This window comes from Schistocerca americana, chromosome 4, assembly GCF_021461395.2.
Source record: "Schistocerca americana isolate TAMUIC-IGC-003095 chromosome 4, iqSchAmer2.1, whole genome shotgun sequence".
In the NCBI taxonomy this organism is placed as follows: Eukaryota; Metazoa; Arthropoda; class Insecta; order Orthoptera; family Acrididae; genus Schistocerca; species Schistocerca americana.
The window spans coordinates 563,139,344-563,159,819 of record NC_060122.1 but is presented as its reverse complement, the minus strand read 5'-3'; the positions used below and the strand labels follow the sequence as shown (position 1 = coordinate 563,159,819).

At 38.8% G+C, this 20,476-nt stretch overlaps 1 protein-coding gene across 3 annotated transcripts in view; it reads right to left on the bottom strand.

Moving 5' to 3' along the window:
* Positions 1-20,476, bottom strand: part of LOC124612921 — a 271,212-nt gene that overhangs the window by 92,155 nt on the left and 158,581 nt on the right. For 2 of the 3 annotated variants that reach the window (XM_047141411.1, XM_047141412.1), the window contains one exon: positions 11,617-12,675. In XM_047141411.1, the coding sequence (XP_046997367.1) occupies positions 11,617-12,675 (1,059 nt within the window). The remainder of the gene's footprint in view (positions 1-11,616; positions 12,676-20,476) is intronic. The other variant, XM_047141413.1, reaches the window with a different exon arrangement.

Genomic DNA, 20,476 nt, shown 5'->3' with positions numbered 1-20,476 from the left:
GCATTATGCAGAGGCGGCAGCCTTGGCAATGATGGACAACCACTGGTATTCACTAAGGGCACTGGGCAAATCTGCAGGCTCAGACAGAGGGGTCCGGACAGAATCGCTGTGACATGGGTGCTGGTGGATGACCAGGCTTTAGTACCAGCAGATGATGCAGCATACTTGGCTGGCGGCCATGAAGCAGCTCCACCGAGCTATGGTCGCTGATTGGAGTGACCCTACATGAACTCAAGAAACTATCGAGGGCTTCCTCAGGAGAATATTGAATGGTGTACTTTTTCATCTGCGTATTGAATGTTCAGAATGGCGGCTCTGCCTCTCCATTGGAGTGGGGTTGAAAGAACTGAGCAGTAAAATGCCAGATGCCGTTCTTCGTACAAAAATCTTGACAATCTTGAGACAAACTGTGGGCGATTGTCTGTCACAAGTGGGTACGGCAATCCTTCTCAGGGAAAAAAATCTAACAATCGAAAATCCAGGATGGAATGTAACAATATTGTGGAAAGGAAAGTTGTTACTCACTACTCACCATATAGCGGAGATGCTGAGTCACAGATGGGCACAACAAAAAGACTGTCACAAATTAGTTTTTGACCAGTAAGGCCTCGCCAGAATTAACGGCAAACACACACATACACACTCACGCAAACGCAACTCACACACACATGACCGCAGTCTCAGGCAACTAAGGCTGCACTCAGTCTTTTTTTTGTACATATCTGCGGCTCAGCATCTCCGCTATATGGTGAGTAGCAGCTTTCCTTTTCAGAATATTGTAAGGAAAAATATCTGTGGGTGGGCCATGATCTATCCGCTGTGAATGTGGATAGGCAATGAAACACAAGGAAATTTTGAGAAAGCATCAACTACTACAAGTCAATGTGAGTTAAGAAATGGATGCACAGAATCATGATAAATACATTCCCAGGGGTATTGGGAACAGGGTACAGGGAAAAGTGGCCCATAGTACTGTTTGATGGGTGATGCACTGTGGGCAGGCTGACACAACACACGTTAACTCTATGACAATGCCCAGCCAAAACATATGGCAGCTGGCCAGCAATTTCATACAAGAAACACACCAATGGTTCAAGTGGAGAAGGTGGCATCACAACCCTGGGCGCTGACTCTTCAGTAGCCAACAGTAACACACCATCAAATACTGAGAGGCAGTGGTGGAGAGCATAATAATTACACAAAGGATCCAATGCTCAGCAAAGTGGTTTATCCGACTAGCCATGGCAGACAAACTGAACAATCTGACATAAGACAGAATTGGCCGCAACAGCCACCAAAATCCAAGAACTGGTAATGGGAAAACCATCCATGGTATTTTGGGCTCTAATATCTACATGGAAACTTAACAGATTATCCTGATCAAATGCTGGATTCAAGCCAATCAGAAATTGAGAAAGAGCATCAGCATTAGCGTTTTGTGCTGCTGGTCGGAAATTAATCTCACGGTTATAGCATGACAATACAGAGCCCTGGCGATTGGCCACTTTGCCCAGTAAAGATACTGAGGATTGGAAAGAGAATCCAGAAGTTTATGATCAGTAATCACATTAAACTTAGACATATGAAGGAAAATATTAAATTTTTTGAGCACAAACACACTATCAAGAGCTTATTTTTCATCTGTGAGTAGTGCTGTTGTGCCTGATGTACAGTTTTGGAAGTGTACGCAATAGGGTGTTTAGACCTATCCAAATATTTGTGCATGAAACTGGCGCCAAGCCATACTAGGAGGCGTCTGTGGTCAAAACAAGGTATTGGCCTGGTTGGAAGATAACTAAGTAAGATGCCAAGTGCAATTTTGACCCTAATAGAGTAAAAGTATGCTTGTAGGTGTGTGACCAGTGAAAAGGAACATCTTTATGTAAGAAAGCATGAATGGCTGGGCCAAAGTGGCTACACAAGGAAGAAACTCATGGAAATGTGTGGCCTTTCCGAGAAAGGCTTGCAACACTGACATTGGTAGGATGTGGCAAAGATGTAATGGCATCGACACGCTGGCATATAGGCTTGGTGCCAGCTTGCGAGACTTCAAAACTGAGATAGATGACGGACAGCTGAAAAAATTATATAAATATCCATCTGTTGAAGAACCTGCGATCACAATATCATCCAGGTAGTTAATGCACCCCCACATAGAAGCCATGAGTTGCTTCAAAAATTCTTGGAAAATGGCAGGGGCACTAGCCATGCTGAACGGCGGGCGCTAGTACTGGTATAACGTGAAGGGAGCATTAACAACTAGAACACATTTGAACTCATTATCCAGAGCCTTTTGACAAGTATATTTTGGAGAAATAATGACCCCTGGAAAGCTGTGCTAGGAGTTTATCTAGATGGGATAAGGGAAAGGTGGCAGTAATAGACTGTGAATTTATAAGACACTTTAAATCACCAGAGCTGAGGGTTGCTGTTATGTTTTTGACAATTACCAATAAACTAGATAATTCACTCGAGGAGACATGTGTGATAACACCCAAAGACTTATGTTGATTTAGTTCCAATATGACTTGCTCTTGTAAAGCTACTGGGAATGGGAAGCCGCGGGAAAAAAATGGGGGTGCACTATTGGTTTCACTGTAATGTGTGCCTTGAAATCGGTAGCATACTCTAAACTGTCCAGAAACGAGGAGGAATATTCTGAGCAGAGTGTGTCCAGTTGCTGGTATGCAACTTGATCCGATACCAGATGCACTTCATCAGAAATAGAGAATCCAAAAAGTTTGAAGGCATCTAAACAAATTAGGTTTTCATTGTTGGCACCATCCACTATTAGAAATCTCAAAGGCCAAATAACTGCTCTGAACACTATGTACGTAGAAAACTGTCCCAGTATAGAAATTTGTTGTTGGTTGAAACTCACCGACCTATGAGAGACGGGGGAAAATGCCGGTGATCCAAGATCCACAAAGGTTTAAGAATTAAACAAATTCACTTCTGTGCCCACGTAAACTTGCATTTCTAACATCTTGACTGTCACACATATAGAGTCATGTCAATGTAGAATTTGTTTGGAGCTACTTGGGAAATGCTGTTCACATCCATGTTCATGTCTTGTGAAGGAGGTTCGAAATTCCACAGAGAGACAATGGTTGCACATTACCCAGCGCTTAGCACATGTGGTCTGCTTATTTTGAACAAAGCACAACGGAAGAGGAGTAAGAGACCGCTGTTGTGACACTGCTGCTTAGCATGGAGACTGTGGTTTCACAGCTGCGATGCCGCTCCCCCCACCTGTGAGAGCTAACTGATGGTGTATGAGGAGGAGAAGGAAGCAGCGGCGGCTACTTCACACCATGCTTCTATCTGATTTCCTGTTGCCCTCAATACTTCAAAAGACTGAGCAATATTCAGGACATTTGTGAAAGGTGGATTTTCACATTGTACAGCACGTTCACGAACTTAACTATCAGGGGGCAAGCGTGTAGTAGCATCACAAACCATTGAGTCAGGGTATGAGTCACAGTGTGCCTCAGTAACAGACGCAATGATGGCTAAGCCCAAAGCACAAACTATGTAGACTGTTACGGCTGTTTCTGAGAATGGTAGAACTCAATGTGAGCAGCAATAACAAGAGTACATTTGCAATGATAATTAGAGAGCAATTGACACATTTAACCAAAAGAGGAACTGGCAGGTTCCTGAGGAGGAGCTAGCTGACACGAAAGGCGATAAACATAGGAGAAATCTGTGACAAAAATAAAGCCTTACACCAACTGACGTTAGTGACTCGAAAAGCTTGAAAATATGGGCGAAGGCATTTTTCATATGGGCCCCGATCTTCTCAGAGTCATCTTATGGAGGAAATGGTGAAGGTTGCTTCAATGGCAGTGAAACATGGGGCACCAACAAGGCTGCCAAACTGTTTATTGCCTTGGAGAGAGCATGCTGCTAGTCAGTGAAAGCCTGCTGCTGCTCTACAAGAGATTTAAGAATTTTTTACGATATATTGATTCATGAAATGAAACATGCAGAGCAAAATACCACAGATATCGGAATTCCTGCCAAATAATTTTTATTCTGCTTCTACATTAAGACATTCACAATAACAACGAATGAAGTATGGAACAGTACAAAGTCTCATAAGTATAGAACACATCAATATGCTATGTATCACATACAATAAACAAGTAAACCTAAGCGAGACTGAGGGTCCTGTGTGCTGAGTTCAAAAATGGTTCAAATGGCTCTGAGCACTATGCGACTTAACTTCTGAGGTCATCAGTCGCCTAGAACTTAAAACTAATTAAACCTAACTAACCTAAGGACATCACACACATCCATGCCCGAGGCAGGATTCGAACCTGCAACCGTCGCTCGCTTCCAGGCTGTAGCGCCTAGAACCGCACGGCCACTCCGGCTGGCTGCTGGGTTCATATTGGGCTGTTGCACACATGGCAGATGAACCAATGAAATTTTATGAATTTTATGAAGTCACTCACTAAGAAATAACTAACAGGTAATTTTCTATAGAAAACACTCTCCTACAAGGAATAAAGCAAAAAACTGTTCAAGTCTGAGTAAGACTCACGTGCTGAGGGTTACGATTAAACATAAACTTTATTATGTATAGAGGCAGTTCATCCATTCTGGGAATCAATAACCTTGATCATCTTTGCTTCTTATTGACATTGATACTGGCAAGATATTGGTCCCACAGATTAAAAGACTTCTGTGGATGTTTTAATTTCAGTCATACAATTGTGACAAAGTCATGCAGGAGATAAGCAACCATTATTATAATAACCAGAAGTTCTGCATTAAGGCAGACTATGTCGCAATGTTTAAACTCAAACTTCAGGGAAGGAATGACTTTATTGATTATATGATGCGTTTCGGTATTTAACCATCATCAAATATCCAGGAGCAATTGCTGCACGTAGAGACGGCATTTCAAACTGTCTGTGAATGCTTCTTATACACACAGTTTGAAACACAATATCTACATGCTGTAATCACTCTTGGTGAGGTGGTGCAGTGGTTAGACACTGGACTCGCATTCGGGAGGACAACGGTTCAATCCCGCGTCCGGCCATCCTGATTTAGGTTTTCCGTGATTTCCCTAAAATCGCTCCAGGCAAATGCCGGGATGGTTCCTTTCAAAGGGCACGGCCGACTTCCTTCCCCGTCCTTCCCTAATCCGATGAGACCGATGACCTCGCTGTTTGGTCTCCTTCCCCAAAACCAACCAACCACTCTTGGATATCTGATGATGAATAAATTCTGAAGTGCATTGTGTGAGCAATAGTCATTCTTGGCCTTAAGTTTGACTATTAACTTTGCGACCCAGTCAGCCTGAATGTAGAACTACTGGCTGTTTTAATCTCACATTTCATATTGGTTAACAAATGACAAAACAACTTTTTTTTCCCTTGTGATACAACTGCAAATTAACAATTTTTGTATTTTTCCTTTACTTGGACTGTGAAACCTTGCTTCTTGCAAAATTTCATGATTATAGGCCAATAAGAAATACCCTATAGGGTTTGATGAGTGAGTTTGCGGGTATTAGAATATGTCCACGGTAAATGATAACAGTCAAACAGTTGCAGGATAAAGATTTATTGAAATCCTTGACCACGGTTTCGTTATATCTAAATATACCTTCATCAGAAGCAAAAATACACTAAAATCACATCCTGCAGTGGAGGTGAATAAAACAATCGTGCCAAAGGTGTCACTAGTAGTTAAAATTAAAATATCACCTCCATCTGTACAGCATAATTAAGAAGAGATGGTCGATGCAAATGAGGCATACTGACAGTATTAAAATATCACCTCCACCTGTAAAGCATAATTATGAAGAGATGGTCGATGCGAACGCGGCATACTATCAGTATGCTGCATTCGCATCACCCATCTCTTCATAAATATGCTGTGCAGATGGAGGTGATATTTTAATTTTAACTACTGGTGATGCTTTGGCACGACTGTTTTATGCATCTCCACTGCAGGATGTGATTTTAGTGTATTTTTGCTTTTGATGAAGGTATATTTAGATATACCGAAACTGTGGTCAAGGATTTCAATAAATCTTTATCCTGCAACTGTTTGGCTGTTGTCATTTACCGTGAAGATTTTTAACAGTTGCTGCTTCAGCCATGTTTAAAATTTTGATTAAAATATGTGACATAAATGGTCAAATCTTTTTATTGCACTGACTTAGAAGCTTCAATTTTTTATACCACCAAGGGACCACAGACCTCAGAATGTGACATAAATTTCAACTCAATATGGGAAGCTGTTCCTGAGAAAAAGGGTTTTTAACAGTCAGATGGACAACAAAGCAATTCTATAAGGTTCCATTTTTATTGACTGAGGAATGGAATCCTAAAAACAGTAAACTTTACTTACTCTTAAATGTTTTATAATTGTTGCTTGTAAATCTTGAACTTTTGCAGAATTTCAGTATTAACTTTCAATGGGCAGACATGAGGAAATAATAAAGAAAAGATGTAAAACATGTCCTGACACCCTAATACCTATCCTTTGTCCAATAATAAAGGAGTTATATCTCTAGATCAGGATCCTAACCCACCGTGGTAGTCAAGGATGTAAGAAAGTCAAAACTGTACATTGCACAAATAAAAACTAACTTGAAACCCATGTTAATGTTTCATGGCTTTTTGATCATACATGCAAAAATTTGTAATTCCAGTTGTTCAATGAGATATCCAACTAGTGTCTGCTGTCATCGACAACTACAGAGATTTTTGGTTGTACCATTGTGTGGCGCCATAGATGATGTAACATATGTTCGGGAGAAGTGAGATGATAATTTTTAGTGACAAATGGTACAAGGATTGATGATGAAAACAAATTTACTTGACAATCTGTAATTATGATGTATGACGATGTACAAGAGAGTTAAGACATAATATCACTGAAGAGGTCAAAGGAATCTTAATTAAAATGAACATTTTCAATCTTCTTTCACTTTCTGTTATCTGTTGTGTGTTCTCAAATGAGCTACACATTAAGGAGTGTCTTCCTGAATAATTCATGACAAAATTTGTACATTTTATTAAAATATACTTCAAGCAAGTTTGAAATATTGTCTCTCTGAGTTATTTAAAAAACAGTATGCAAATATTAATCAGCGACACGAGAGAATAAGCCACAGCTAAAAAGTTCGATTATCTTGTATTAGAATTGCACACAGCATTAAATCACTATTAGAAGAACAGCAAAGTCTACCATCTCCAAGGAAAAGAAAAACTTCTTTACTGGATGTCAGTAATAGTCCCAGCTATGTGACTTGTGAAAATACAGTAAGAGATGTTAAATCCAACTATCAGGAAAACTGTAAAAAATTATTTTATTTCCTCATAATATTAATATTCCCTGTGAGAAAAGCTCTTTCTTTCTCTCTACAATTAATAATACAAATATTTCACTAGTAACATGAAAGCAGCAATAACATGTTCAGATGATTACTAGGAAGATATTTATGTCATGCTAATAGAATTTTATAACAAGGAAATAATAATAAGAATTGCTGGTTAGACTGATATCGAAGGGTACTTGGAAGACTGAAACAATGTTTCAAGAATGAATGTTCACTCTGCAGCAGAATGTGCACTGATTGGAAACTTCCTGTGGATTAAAACCATATACTGGACTGGGACTCGAACTGCCTTTCACGATCAAGTGCTGTAGTGACTTGAGTTATCAAAGCACGACTCACAACCTGCCTTCACAGCTTCACTTTTGCCATATAATGTTTTTATACAAGCAACCAGGTATTTTAATTTTCCCATCTGCAAGTTAGGAGTAAGAGTGTCTCAGTAGTAGTGTGTTAGGATACTGAGTAGAGAACCAAGAAAAGAGGACCTACACTTGTAATAAGGTGTGGGATAGAGTGACACCACCTCTGTAGAGAAAAGGGGGATGTGTATCTGAGGAATGAGGTGGTGGTGGTGGTGGGGGATGAACAATTTAATTTTACTAGTAATTAAATTTTTGATACCTACTCCAATATTGTGCAGAACAGAACCAAGCTTATCTGATTTGTAGATTGTTAAGAAAGATAAATAAATAGGAAAATATTTGAAATTGAAGTGTGTCTGATTTGTGTGATGAAAATAATAGAGGTTAAGAAGATAAAGGAATCATGGTATTAACACTATGTGAAAGTTTAAGATTTCTTAATATTCAGAATGTAGTTTCACCCAATTAAAATAAAACTCTTTCTGAAATGGAGGCGTAGCCAGTGTCTATTACTTTACTCATTATGGGTCTAATTTTTAAGACTCTTTCTTGTACACGAATGCAAATAGCAAGCAATAATATAGTGGCTATTACTGTTCAATTATTCGTCATTGCAAGTCAACCTTAGATGCAAAGGTGCATTATTCCAACTATAGTGTACTTGCCATTATGGTTCAAATACTGGTGAAAATTACGCTATATGCAAATGTACAGGCACATTACTTTGACTATAATGCAGTTGACATTAATTTTCTAGTGGCTGTCAGGATAAAACAATAATGTGTGCAAATGGGAAGCTGATCATTCCCAACATAAAGACAGTTGCTACTACCACTGTAATATAACAGTGTTCATAGAGTTGTATTTACAATAAAATTGGTGTGTGTGTGTGTGTGTGTGTGTGTGTGTGTGTGTGTGTGTGTGTGTGTGTGTGTGCGCGCGCGCGCGCGCGCGCACGGTCTTATGCAAGAAGGTGTGGAGTGATATGTGTTGATACACAGCACTCCAGAAGATTGGTGCCGATTACTATGTGTTCTTACCACCAAATATACTCGCAACTAAGGGAAAACTGCAGATGTTGTATGGGGTTGTTATTTTTATTTGCTTGTGTTATTAATTAAAACTGGAGTTCTTATGTTATTTGGTGAAAGTTAAAATAGTGTTGTAGCTTTCCTTGTAATGGAAGTACAGATGAAGTACAAGAGAAAAATCGAAGGGCAGCACGATCAGGAATGAAAAAGAAGAAATACTAAAGTAGTATTTCAGTGTTGCCCTGACACAATCTGTTAGCAAAGAACAGCTCCAATGCCAATGATTTAGCTCAATACAAGAAATACGGCAGAATATTACAGAAAGTAATCCAGACATCTAAGCAAGTGCATTATGAAAATAAGATAGCAACATATGGCAACAAAATAAAAGCAATATGGGAGTGAAAGAGGAGACTGGTGGAACTAGAAAGGAACAGGAGTTGCTAGCTTTAAGAGTGGGTGATAGGTTGCTAACAGTTGGGTGTAGTGTGTCAAATCTCTTTAACAAGTGCTTTATATCCATTACTTATAGCATGTGATTTTCAGGGTTAGTAAATACTATCCTACAATACCTGAAACCAGCCTTTACATGTAACTTCAGTTACATGAACTACTGCACTCACTTCACCAAAAGACATAACATCCATCACAAAAAATTTAAAATCAAAGGACACTAGTGGTTATGATGAAATACCAACGAAATTTTTTAAAGGGTATTCTTATCACTGGATATTTCCTGATTGGTTGAAATATGCTATCATTAAACCTAATTTCAAGAAAGGGGATAAGAAATGGCATCAAACTACAGACCAGTTTCACTTCTGCCAGCATTCTCGAAAATTTTAGAAAAGTTTATATATACCTGACCACAAGTAACATCTGTGCAAGGCGTAGTTCAGATTTCTGAAGGTTTCCAAAACTGAAAACACTATTCATACATACAGTGAGAATTTGCTTAATTCATTAGGTAATAAATTACAAGCAGCAGATATTTTCTGTGATTTGTCTAAGGAATTTACTGCATGAATTAACTCCGTTTTAAATAAATAAAAAAGTGGTTCGTCACTGGCAATGCTGCAAAACTGTTCACATATCACAAACAGGAAACAATAGACACCAGTACAAAAGACCGATTAATTAAGCTATCAGTCATTATCATATCAAGAAGTAATTAAATGTTGTGTCCCACAAGGGTCCATCTTGGACCACTGCTTTTTCTTTTGTACATCAATGACATCTCATCAGTTACATCACCAGATGTAGAAGTTCCAGCCCCCTCCCCTCCCCCACAGATGAGACAGTTACTGTGCATACAGCAAATCGAGCATAGTTTTGAAAAGAGCAGCCAATATTATTTTCATGGATGTTAATAAATAGTATATAGCCTAATTACTGTCATTTAACTTTGAAAAGACACATTGCATGCAGTTCAGAACATGTAAGAGGTTTACACGCACAGTATGAAGAAGCACAGAAAAGAGATGCCGACAGTGTTAAATTCTTGGGATTAAAACTTGATAGTAAATTTAGCTGGGAGGAGCACACTGCAGAACTGTTGGAATGTGTACACAAATCATTATTGGCAATGTGAGTGTTATCAGACATAGGTGACATAAAAGTCAGAAATAGGAGAGGCAATGTAATTGGAGTAGGAACTGAAAAAGGGGCTATAACTCTAGAGTGGGATCAGCAAAGGACTTCTAACACCGTGAGTAGCAGAAAGGTGATTTTACATTTTTGTTTGTTTTAACCATTAGCTGGTGTGTGTGTGTGTGTGTGTGTGGGTGTGTGTGTGTGTGTTTTGTGTGTGTGTGTGGAGGGGGGGGGGGGGGGTACGTGTTCATATTATACCTACTTGTTTTTATGAACAGGTACACTACCAAGCTTTAAACAGTGTTTAAACTGTCTGAGTTTGTTCTGATACAGTATGTTATTTTATTTGCTTATGGTATGCAGAAAACTACGCACTGAGGTGCGGTCAGTGATAGATGCAGAGGCTATGGGGATAGCAGGTCGCTAACCACATTGCAGCCATTGTCAATCTAGATAGAGAAGCCATCTACATACCAACTCAAAAGAAACTGATGTCCTGCAGGGTCATTGAAAGTACTAATGAGAGTGTTATAATTCTGTATGAGTTGACTGAATGTAGTTTTTGGTTCAGTTAAGTTACACTCTTACAATGCTCCTATACTCTGTGACACAGACACTACGTTTATGATTCCAGAAGAAATAAATCTGAAGATTAACTGAATTTGCTTGTATATTTATTATTCAGAAAGAGGTGTTAGCAAACATTTTAACTTATTTAGTTTGACAATACTGTATTTAAAATATTCGACAAGAGTAGAGATGCTAAGGTAGAAAATCTTGCAACATATGGGAAAAAAAGGAAAACTATGCACTTCAAGTATTAGCAATCATGTTCTCAAAAAAAGGAAGAAAACTTGTTTGCGTCAAAGAGTATTTACAGGTACAAACAAGGAATCTTTTCTGACACAGCTGATCAGATGGAATCATGACAATATTAGGAACAAATAGAATATATTTAAATTAGGGAGCGGACTCAATGAAGCCATTATTAACAGGAGACTACCTCTCAAAATAAACCAGTTGGGGTGGATCAATCAGGTTTAATGAATATGTGTGCACTGCAAAAGGCAAATGCTTAATGTATGGAAATCAGAAGAAGAAGAGGAGAAAAAAAAGAAGAAGAAGAAGGAGTCAGATTCCATTTCCGTAGCATTAACCACTATATGTGTCAAGTCTGAATTCTACAAGTATCTTGCATTTCAGTTTTTATCTTCCATGTTAACCACAGTTTAGAATAAAGATACAACCATGGCATCTTACTTACCTTTCAGCCTTGGAAATGATGAGATTCTCTATCTCCTTACACTTGTTTTTTGCTGGTGATGTTAGTTTCTCTTCTTGAATCCCAAGTACCATAACTTCTTGTTTTTCAGTTCTACTCCTCATTTTCACTGCTGTGGAGTATAATGTTTCCGAATGAACTGCAGTTTCATTATTGAAAGAATCACCCTTTGAAGTTTGTGATCTAGTACAGAAAGTTGAAGCAATACCTGCATCTCCCACCCTACCATCAATGGTCATTCTGATTTTAGCACTTTCTCTTGTTGATGTGAAGTCTCTGGCAGTCTTTGCTGATTGAGAACACTCTGTGATACACTGCACAGCTGGGCGGACAAGTGCACCACATGCTGCTGCAGCACAGTCTCCGACACTTAACGTTACTGAAGGTACATTTAGGGCTCTGTCCACTGATGGTGTGTGCTGTTCAGTACCTTGTACGACAGGAAGACAATCTTGAGCTGTGTTTGTAACTGAACAGGAGCCATGAACAACATTTGGTGTCGGCTGTCTTTGTATATTGCTGCAAGAAGCATTAGCCTCACACGAAACGATAACTTCCAGTGCCTCACATGGGAGACTGACTTCCCTGAAGTTGCTATCAGCATGATGTTTTTCTTCAGGCTCCTGTGACTTGTTTACTTCTGATGTTACATACTGCATTTCATTAACATCTGATCTGTCTATTAAATTATTATCATTTCTGAACTGTTGATTGTCCATTTCCTTTCCAGAGTTGGAATTTTTATTTTCTTGCACAGATTGTTTTAAACATTTGCTATAACAAGAACTTACTAAATAAAATTCTGACAGAGCGTCCTGTTCTCTGTTCTTGATGAGGTAATTTGATGTATTATTCTTGGCAACTGTTATCCTTTCCCTTGCTTCCGGAAGCTTTATTTCTGTGTTCAAATATCTGTCACTCATTCTGAAGTCCATTTGACTGCTGTCACAAGTCACATTTTGTCCTATTTCTTCACTCCTACTAGACAGGTCGTCACGTCTAGCAGCTTTACTTGCCACATCTGGATCTTGGGCAGGGAAGCTGTGAAGGGAAAACAACCAAAAAGCAATTAAGAATTGCAAACTGTCACGCTGCACCACACTGTGGGAGAACAAAATAGAAAATTAACATTACAAAGCAGCCATGAAAATAAATGAACACTAACAGTAAAAGCAAAATTATGGTTCAAAATGGCTCTGAGCACTATGGGACTCAACTGCTGAGGTCATTAGTCCCCTAGAACTTAGAACTAGTTAAACCTAACTAACCTAAGGACATCACAAACATCCATGCCCGAGGCAGGATTCGAACCTGCGACCGTAGCGGTCTTGCGGTTCCAGACTGCAGCGCCTTTAACCGCATGGCCACCTCGGCCGGCTCAAAATTATGGAACCATTCCATTGTTTACGTGAATAGATACGATACACAGTCGTAATTGAAAAGATAACTCAGGAATTCCTCAAATGTGTTCATCACTAAATATATTAACCTGCCAATCCTTGGGACAATGGGCTCTGTGTCTCCTTAAAAAATATTGGTCCAACTGGCCCACCTAGTTGTATCTTGTAAGGGCTTATACACAGAGTTACAGTGAAAGCTGCAATGATTTGTGAGGAAAATGGGACCCACTGCTCTTCACCACAGTTCCCAAAGCAGCAGTAGTCACCTTTCTCTTGGCATTAGTTGACAAAGAAGCTTCCATCTTAAAATATGATAACTTTTAGGAGAATGAAAAACTCCACTATACAGGGTGTTACAAAAAGGTACAGCCAAACTTTCAGGAAACATTCCTCACACACAAAGAAAGAAAATATGTTATGTGGACATGTGTCCAGAAACGTTTACTTTCCATGTTAGAGCTCATTTTATTACTTCTCTTCAAATCACATTAATCGTGGAATGGAAACACACAGCAACAGAACGTACCAGCATGACTGCAAACACTTTGTTATAGGAAATGTTCAAAATGTCCTCCGTTAGCGAGGATACATGCATCCACCCTCCGTCACATGGAATCCCTGAAGCGCTGATGCAGCCCTGGAGAATGGCGTATTGTATCACAGCCGTCCACAATACGAGCACGAAGAGTCTCTACATTTGGTACTGGGGTTGCGTAGACAAGAGATTTCAAATGCCCCCATAAATGAAAGTCAAGAGGGTTGAGGTCAGGAGAGCGTGGAGGCCATGGAATTGGTCTGCCTCTACCAACCCATCGGTCACCGAATCTGTTGTTGAGAAGCGTACAAACACTTCGACTGAAATGTGCAGCTCCATCGTGCACGAACCACATGTTGTGTCGTACTTGTAAAGGCACATGTTCTAGCAGTACAGGTAGAGTATCCCGTATGAAATCATGATAACGTGCTCCATTGAGTGTAGGTGGAAGAACATGGGGCCAAATCAAGACATCACCAACAATGCCTGCCCAAACGTTCACAGAAAATCTGTGTTGATGACGTGATTGCACAATTGCGTGCGGATTCTCGTCAGCCCACACATGTTGATTGTGAAAGTTTACAATTTGATCACGTTGGAATGAAGCCTCATCCGTAAAGAGAACATTTGCACTGAAATGAGGATTGACACATTGTTGGATGAACCATTCACAGAAGTGTACCCATGGAGGCCAATCAGCTGCTGATAGTGCCTGCACACGCTGTACATGGTACGGAAACAACTGGTTCTCCCGTAGCACTCTCCATACAGTGACGTGGTCAACATTACCTTGTACAGCAGCAACTTCTCTGACGCTGAGATTACGGTTATCGTCAACTGCACGAACAATTGCCTCGTCCATTGCAGGTGTCCTCGTCATTCTAGGTCTTCCCCAGTCGCGAGTCATAGGCTGTAATTTCCGTGCTCCCTAAGACGCCGATCAATTTCTTCAAACGTCTTCCTGTCGGGACACCTTTGTTCTGGAAATCTGTCTCGATACAAACGTACCGCACCACGGCTATTGCCCCGTGCTAATCCATACATCAAATGGGCATCTGCCAACTCCGCATTTGTAAACATTGCACTGACTGCAAAGTGATGAACACTAACCTGTTGATGCTACGTACTGATGTGCTTGATGCTAGTACTGTAGAGCAATGAGTCGCATGTCAACACAAGCACCGAAGTCAACATTACCTTCCTTCAATTGGGCCAACTGGCAGTGAATCGAGGAAGTACAGTACATACTGACGTAACTAAAATGAGCTCTAACATGGAAATTAAGCATTTCCGGACACATGTCCACATAACATCTTTTCATTATTTGTGTGTGAGGAAGGTTTCCTGAAAGTTTGCCTTTTTGTAACACCCTGTATAAATCAACATGAATTCCACATCTGAGACTTGAAAAATTCAGTTCATTCTGATATCCAGAGCACTGTCAACAATGACACCTAGGTTGATGCTGTGTTCACATTTGATACAACTCTGCATTCTCATTCAGTCCAAAATACAAGCTTACCAATTTCTGAATCAATTTTTTGATTGGACTTTGATGCAAGCAGAACTCAACACATTGCTTTTAACTTAGCAGAATCAACAGGTGTGAAATGTAATTTCAGGAGTACCCAAGGAAGTGTGGTAGGACTATTACTGTTTATATAAATGATCTAGTGGAAGCTCCACGAGGCTGTTTCCAGACTACAGAGTTTTCTATAGGAAGATAGCAGCAACTGTTTCTTAATTGCATGAATACCTACAGAGGAACGATAATTGGTGCAGGGACTGGCAACTGACCATGAACATAAATAAATGTAATGTCTTGCAACACCTACTATTTTTGATAAATGATAAATCTCAGTAAACAGCAACTAACCCACGAACCTACTATGCTGTCATAGTAGGAGAAGAGGTGATACTCCTACGTGGCGCATCCCAGGTGGTGGAAAGGGAAGTCCTCACCGGTTTACTGGCGGACTTAGAGTGAAATAAAATAGCTCTCGCAGACCAAACACACCCTCTGCGGTTAACAACCGGAGTTTTAAATCGGAGCTTGCTCCAACTAAGGTTGACAACGTTCGACAGTCAAAAATGGAAAGGTTTTTTAGGAAAAAAATTCCACCGTCCTGCTCAAAAAGGCAGGAAAAGGCTACATCGGATTCGGTGGGTAGTCAACTAGAAGACAGCAATGAATCGGAGCGTTTGCAACCATCCAAATGCACACTAAAACACAAAAAGAAGATTAAACATGAGCAAATAAATTATATAGCAACACACAACATAAACTCACTACTTCAGACCGGAAAACTCAAGGAGCTAACAGATGAACTAAATAAACAAAAAATTTTAATAACAGGGATCCAAGAAATGAGAAACACCACAGAGGACCCATTCGAATCACAAGGATACAGAATTTATAATGGGAAACCAGGACCGAGGGCAATGAAACAATGTCCCCAGTTTGGAACAGGGTTTTTAGTAAACATAAAAATAATAGATTCAGTAACGGATTTCCAAGCAGTATCACCAAGAACTGCAACTCTAAGCTTTAAAACAATGAATAAAACCTATACAATAATAAATGCTCATGCCCCAACAAATGAAAAAAAACTGTCTAACAAAAACAAAGGAAGAGGTAGATAAATTTTGGGACCTTCTAGAACAAACTGTGAACAGAGTAAATAAAAAGAATGTAAAAATCTTATTGGGAGATTTCAATGCTCAGTTGGGAAAAGAAAGGAAATATGAAGATATAATTGGAAAATGGAGTCCACATAATTTTACAAACAAAAACGGTCAAAGACTTGTAGAACTCTGCAGAGAACACAACCTTATATCTAAATCAACATACTTTAAGAGGAAGCCAAGTAAACTTAAAACATGGAAACATCCAGACTGGAGGAAGGGCGAGTGGCAGCTAGACCATGTCTGTATAGACAAAAATTTTCATAAGGAGATCCACAATGTTAAAGTACTGAGAGGAGTAGACACAGGCTCAGACCATTATATGGTTAAAATTAAAATCAAATTCACACCGTTAAAGAAGAGGACCGGAAAAACTAATAAAATAAAAAGGAGGTTTGACCCACATCAGCTAATTAAAAATAATAAGTACCAACAAATAACACAAACCATCAAATTAACAGATGATCTAGAACAACTAGTGCCTAATCTTAAAAAAGAAGCAGAGAATCTAGCTCCCTTGAATCCACGAAGGAAACATGCATGGTGGACATCAGAATGTGACAAATTCCATGAAGATAGACACCAAGCATGGTTAAAGTTTCAAACACATAAAACTGAAGAAAATGCCATCAACCTAAAAAATGAAAGAAAAAAATTCACTCAAAATATTTGAAGAATCAAGAGAAGATTTCATAAAGATATTATAAAGTCTATAGAAGGTAATTATCATAAAACCAACTCCAGTAACTACTACAAAATCTTTGGGAAACAACTACAACAATATGAGGCCCCTACACTAATACTGAAAGATGAAGATGGAAGAATGACACACAGTAACAAGGAAAATGCAGAAATCATGGCAAAAGCATTTTACAAACTTCTGAATTGCGAGGAACCCAAAGAACCCTTACAAATCAACATAAATACCCCAATAAAAACCAAAACTAACAAACTAGACCCTCCAACTTTCCAAGAAGTAGAAGAAATTCTTAAAGAACAAAAAAATTATAAGGCATGTGGAGAAGATCAGGTTTTTGTTGAAATGTGGAAATATGCAAGTGACACAGTCAAGACCTCCTTACACATGGCTCTAACAAAAATTTGGGTAACAGAACAATTTCCCGAACATTGGACCACAGCTATCATCCACCCACTACACAAAAAGGGAGATAAGAGCAACCCAGACAACTACAGAGGCATCTCCCTCCTAGATTGCACATATAAAATTCTATCCAAGATCCTATATGAAAGAATCAAGGAGCAATTAGAACAGGAGTTAGGGGAATATCAGGGAGGTTTTAGACCATGGAGAAGCTGTGCAGAGCAGATAATTAGTTTAAAATTGATTATGGCATACTACAAGAAACGGAACAAACCTCTGGCAATAACATTTGTAGATTTTAAGAAGGCATATGACTGTCTCCACAGACCTTCAGTATTAAAAATTTTAAGAAATCTAGGACTCCATGCAAAACTAATTAAAATAATACAACTCACTCTAACCAACACCATATCAAAAGTGAAGTTTAGAGGAGAAATTTCGGAACCATTCCTCATAAAAACAGGCTTAAGACAAGGTGACTGCCTATCACCATTACTTTTCAACTGTGCACTGGAATACATAATGAGAGAACGGTACAAGGACAATCCAAAGAGGATAAGAATTGGAAGTGCAAAAGATGATATTAGCTTAAACTGCTTGGGATTCGCTGATGATCTTGCTCTCCTAGCCAACACCGTTCAAGAAGCCAGGCAACAAGTGAAATCACTACAAGAAATAGCAGAGAAAGTAGGCCTTAGAATATCATTTGAAAAAACGGAGATTATGCTAACTGATCCACCACTTGCAAACAAAATTACAATAGGAGAAGAGGAAATCAAAATTGTTGATAAATTTAAATATTTAGGCGAAATAATAACAACAATCTAAATGAGAAGCCATCATGGCAAAATAGAATAAAAAAACTGAACTATGCAAATTACATTACCAAAACTACATACTACAAAAAAAAAACCTATCGATAGATGCAAAATTAAAACACTATAAAACAGTTACACAACCAGAAATAACATATACAGCTGAAACTATCTTCAAAACAACTAATACAGCAGAAATTGACAGAATACTAAAAATAGAAAGAAGAATAATTAGGACATATATAAATAAACAGTATAAAATAAATGGACATTGGGGAATAGCATCAAATGAAACAGTATATAAGAAAATAGAGCCAGTCATGAGCACAATCAGGAAGAAACGCATAAATAATACAAAAATTGTGGAATAGCAAGAGCGACATTAAATGGATCACAGAAATTAAGGAAGACATAAAAGAACTTCAAATTACAGTAGATGATCTAAAAAACAAGACAAAATGAAAATCAATAAAAGGAGTACAGGAAGAGTTGTCTCAGATGAAGAAAGAAAGAAAATATCTGAAAGAATGAAGGAATATTGGGCAGACAGAAGAGCAAAACACCTTTCATATAAGAATAGCCTCTAATAATTATATTACCTAAATATATTAAGTTATTGTCGAACCAAATTGTATCCATGTGTAACAACTTGTTTAGAACTTTGTATTTTTGACTACAGTGGTCCAATGAAGGCCATAAAATAAATAATAATAATAATAATAAAACAGCAACTAACACAAAATACCTGGGAGAAGCAACCTGGAAGGAACTAAAATGAAATGACCATATAAAACAAATTGTAGGAGGAGCAGACGCTAATCTGAGGTTTATTGAAAGAATCTTAAAGCAATGTAAAATATCATGAAAGAAGTGGGTTACAAAATAAGTTGTTTAACTTATTTTTCTGAGTGTTGCTTACTAGTTTGGGAGCCGTAACAGCTTGAATTAATATAAAAGACTGAGAAGATACATGAAAGAGAGGTGTATTTGGTTGCGGGATGACTTACTCAAGGGATCATTAAGTCAGCGCATGAACGCTATGGAGATGCTCAACATACTCAATTGGTAGACACTACAGGAGAGGTGTTGTGCATTGTGGACAGGTTTATTATTTAAATTGTAAGAGAGAATGTTTCAGGAAAATTGGGACAACATACTGCTTCCTCAGACAAATGTTTCACAAAATGACCACAATGAGAAAATCAGTGATGAAACGGAGGTTCGCCAACAATCATTCTGCTCATGCACCATTCGAGACTTGAACAGCGACGAGAGGTAAAAGATAGTTGTACCAAAAGTACCTTCTACCACAGACTGTAATGTGGCTTACAGGATATAAATGTAGATGTGGATGGCAAAGGTGACAAGAATTAAATAGTAATGGGAATGGTAAACTGTAATGCAGATGTTGGTGAAGGTCAGTGATGTAGCGTGATGGGAGACTTAGTCTCCCATGTGTTTGTGCTTAAAAAAGATGCAATATTAATTCATAACAAAAATATAAACTACTTTCTAATAAGAGCTCTGAATGTGCGAAGACAACTGTTTTGTAGCCCGCGCCACACCCTGAGTATTGGTGTATTTGCCTGCTTGAGACTCAACTGCTCTCAGTCTCTGCCTCCCTTCCCTTACCTGGCTGTGTGCACCTGCACTTTAGTGGCATTCTTGGCTCCCCACCTCTTCCCCTCTTCTACGAAGGCTGGTGCACTGCACTTGGTAGCAGATATCGAGACTAGTCTCTGCTGCTTCTATGCTGGCTTTTTAACACAGGAGTGAACAGTAGCGTGATTTGTGTTCATAGTCATTCTTTGTGTGATTTTAGTGCAATTTTCATTGTGTCACCACCATGAGTGAGCCAGCAACTGAACACCTTATAGAATTTTTATTAAAAATGCTTTTTACTACATTAACGTAAAAAAAAGTGTGAACTAAAAGAACAAACGACCTACTCCTATACTCAGTGTAGTTTTATGTGAAACCAAACAAAAACACACTTTTCAGACAGCCTCGTATGAAAAGAATACTTGGCTGACTGTGAATGCAGTTAATAACAGATTATGTTGTTATATATGTCTTCTGTATGGTGGTGATAAGGAATGGTGCAATGAGGGCATTTTTATAATAAAGAACTTTGAAAGGAAAGCACAAAAGCATCAGATATCAAAATGTCACCTGCAGAACAAAGAATCATTTCAGTTATTGGGCAAAAGTAGAATTGAGCACGCCCTTTCTGAAGCCGCTTGTCTGACAGCAATAAAATACAACGAACAGGTTGTATCCAACAGGAGAGTATTGGCTCGTCTTA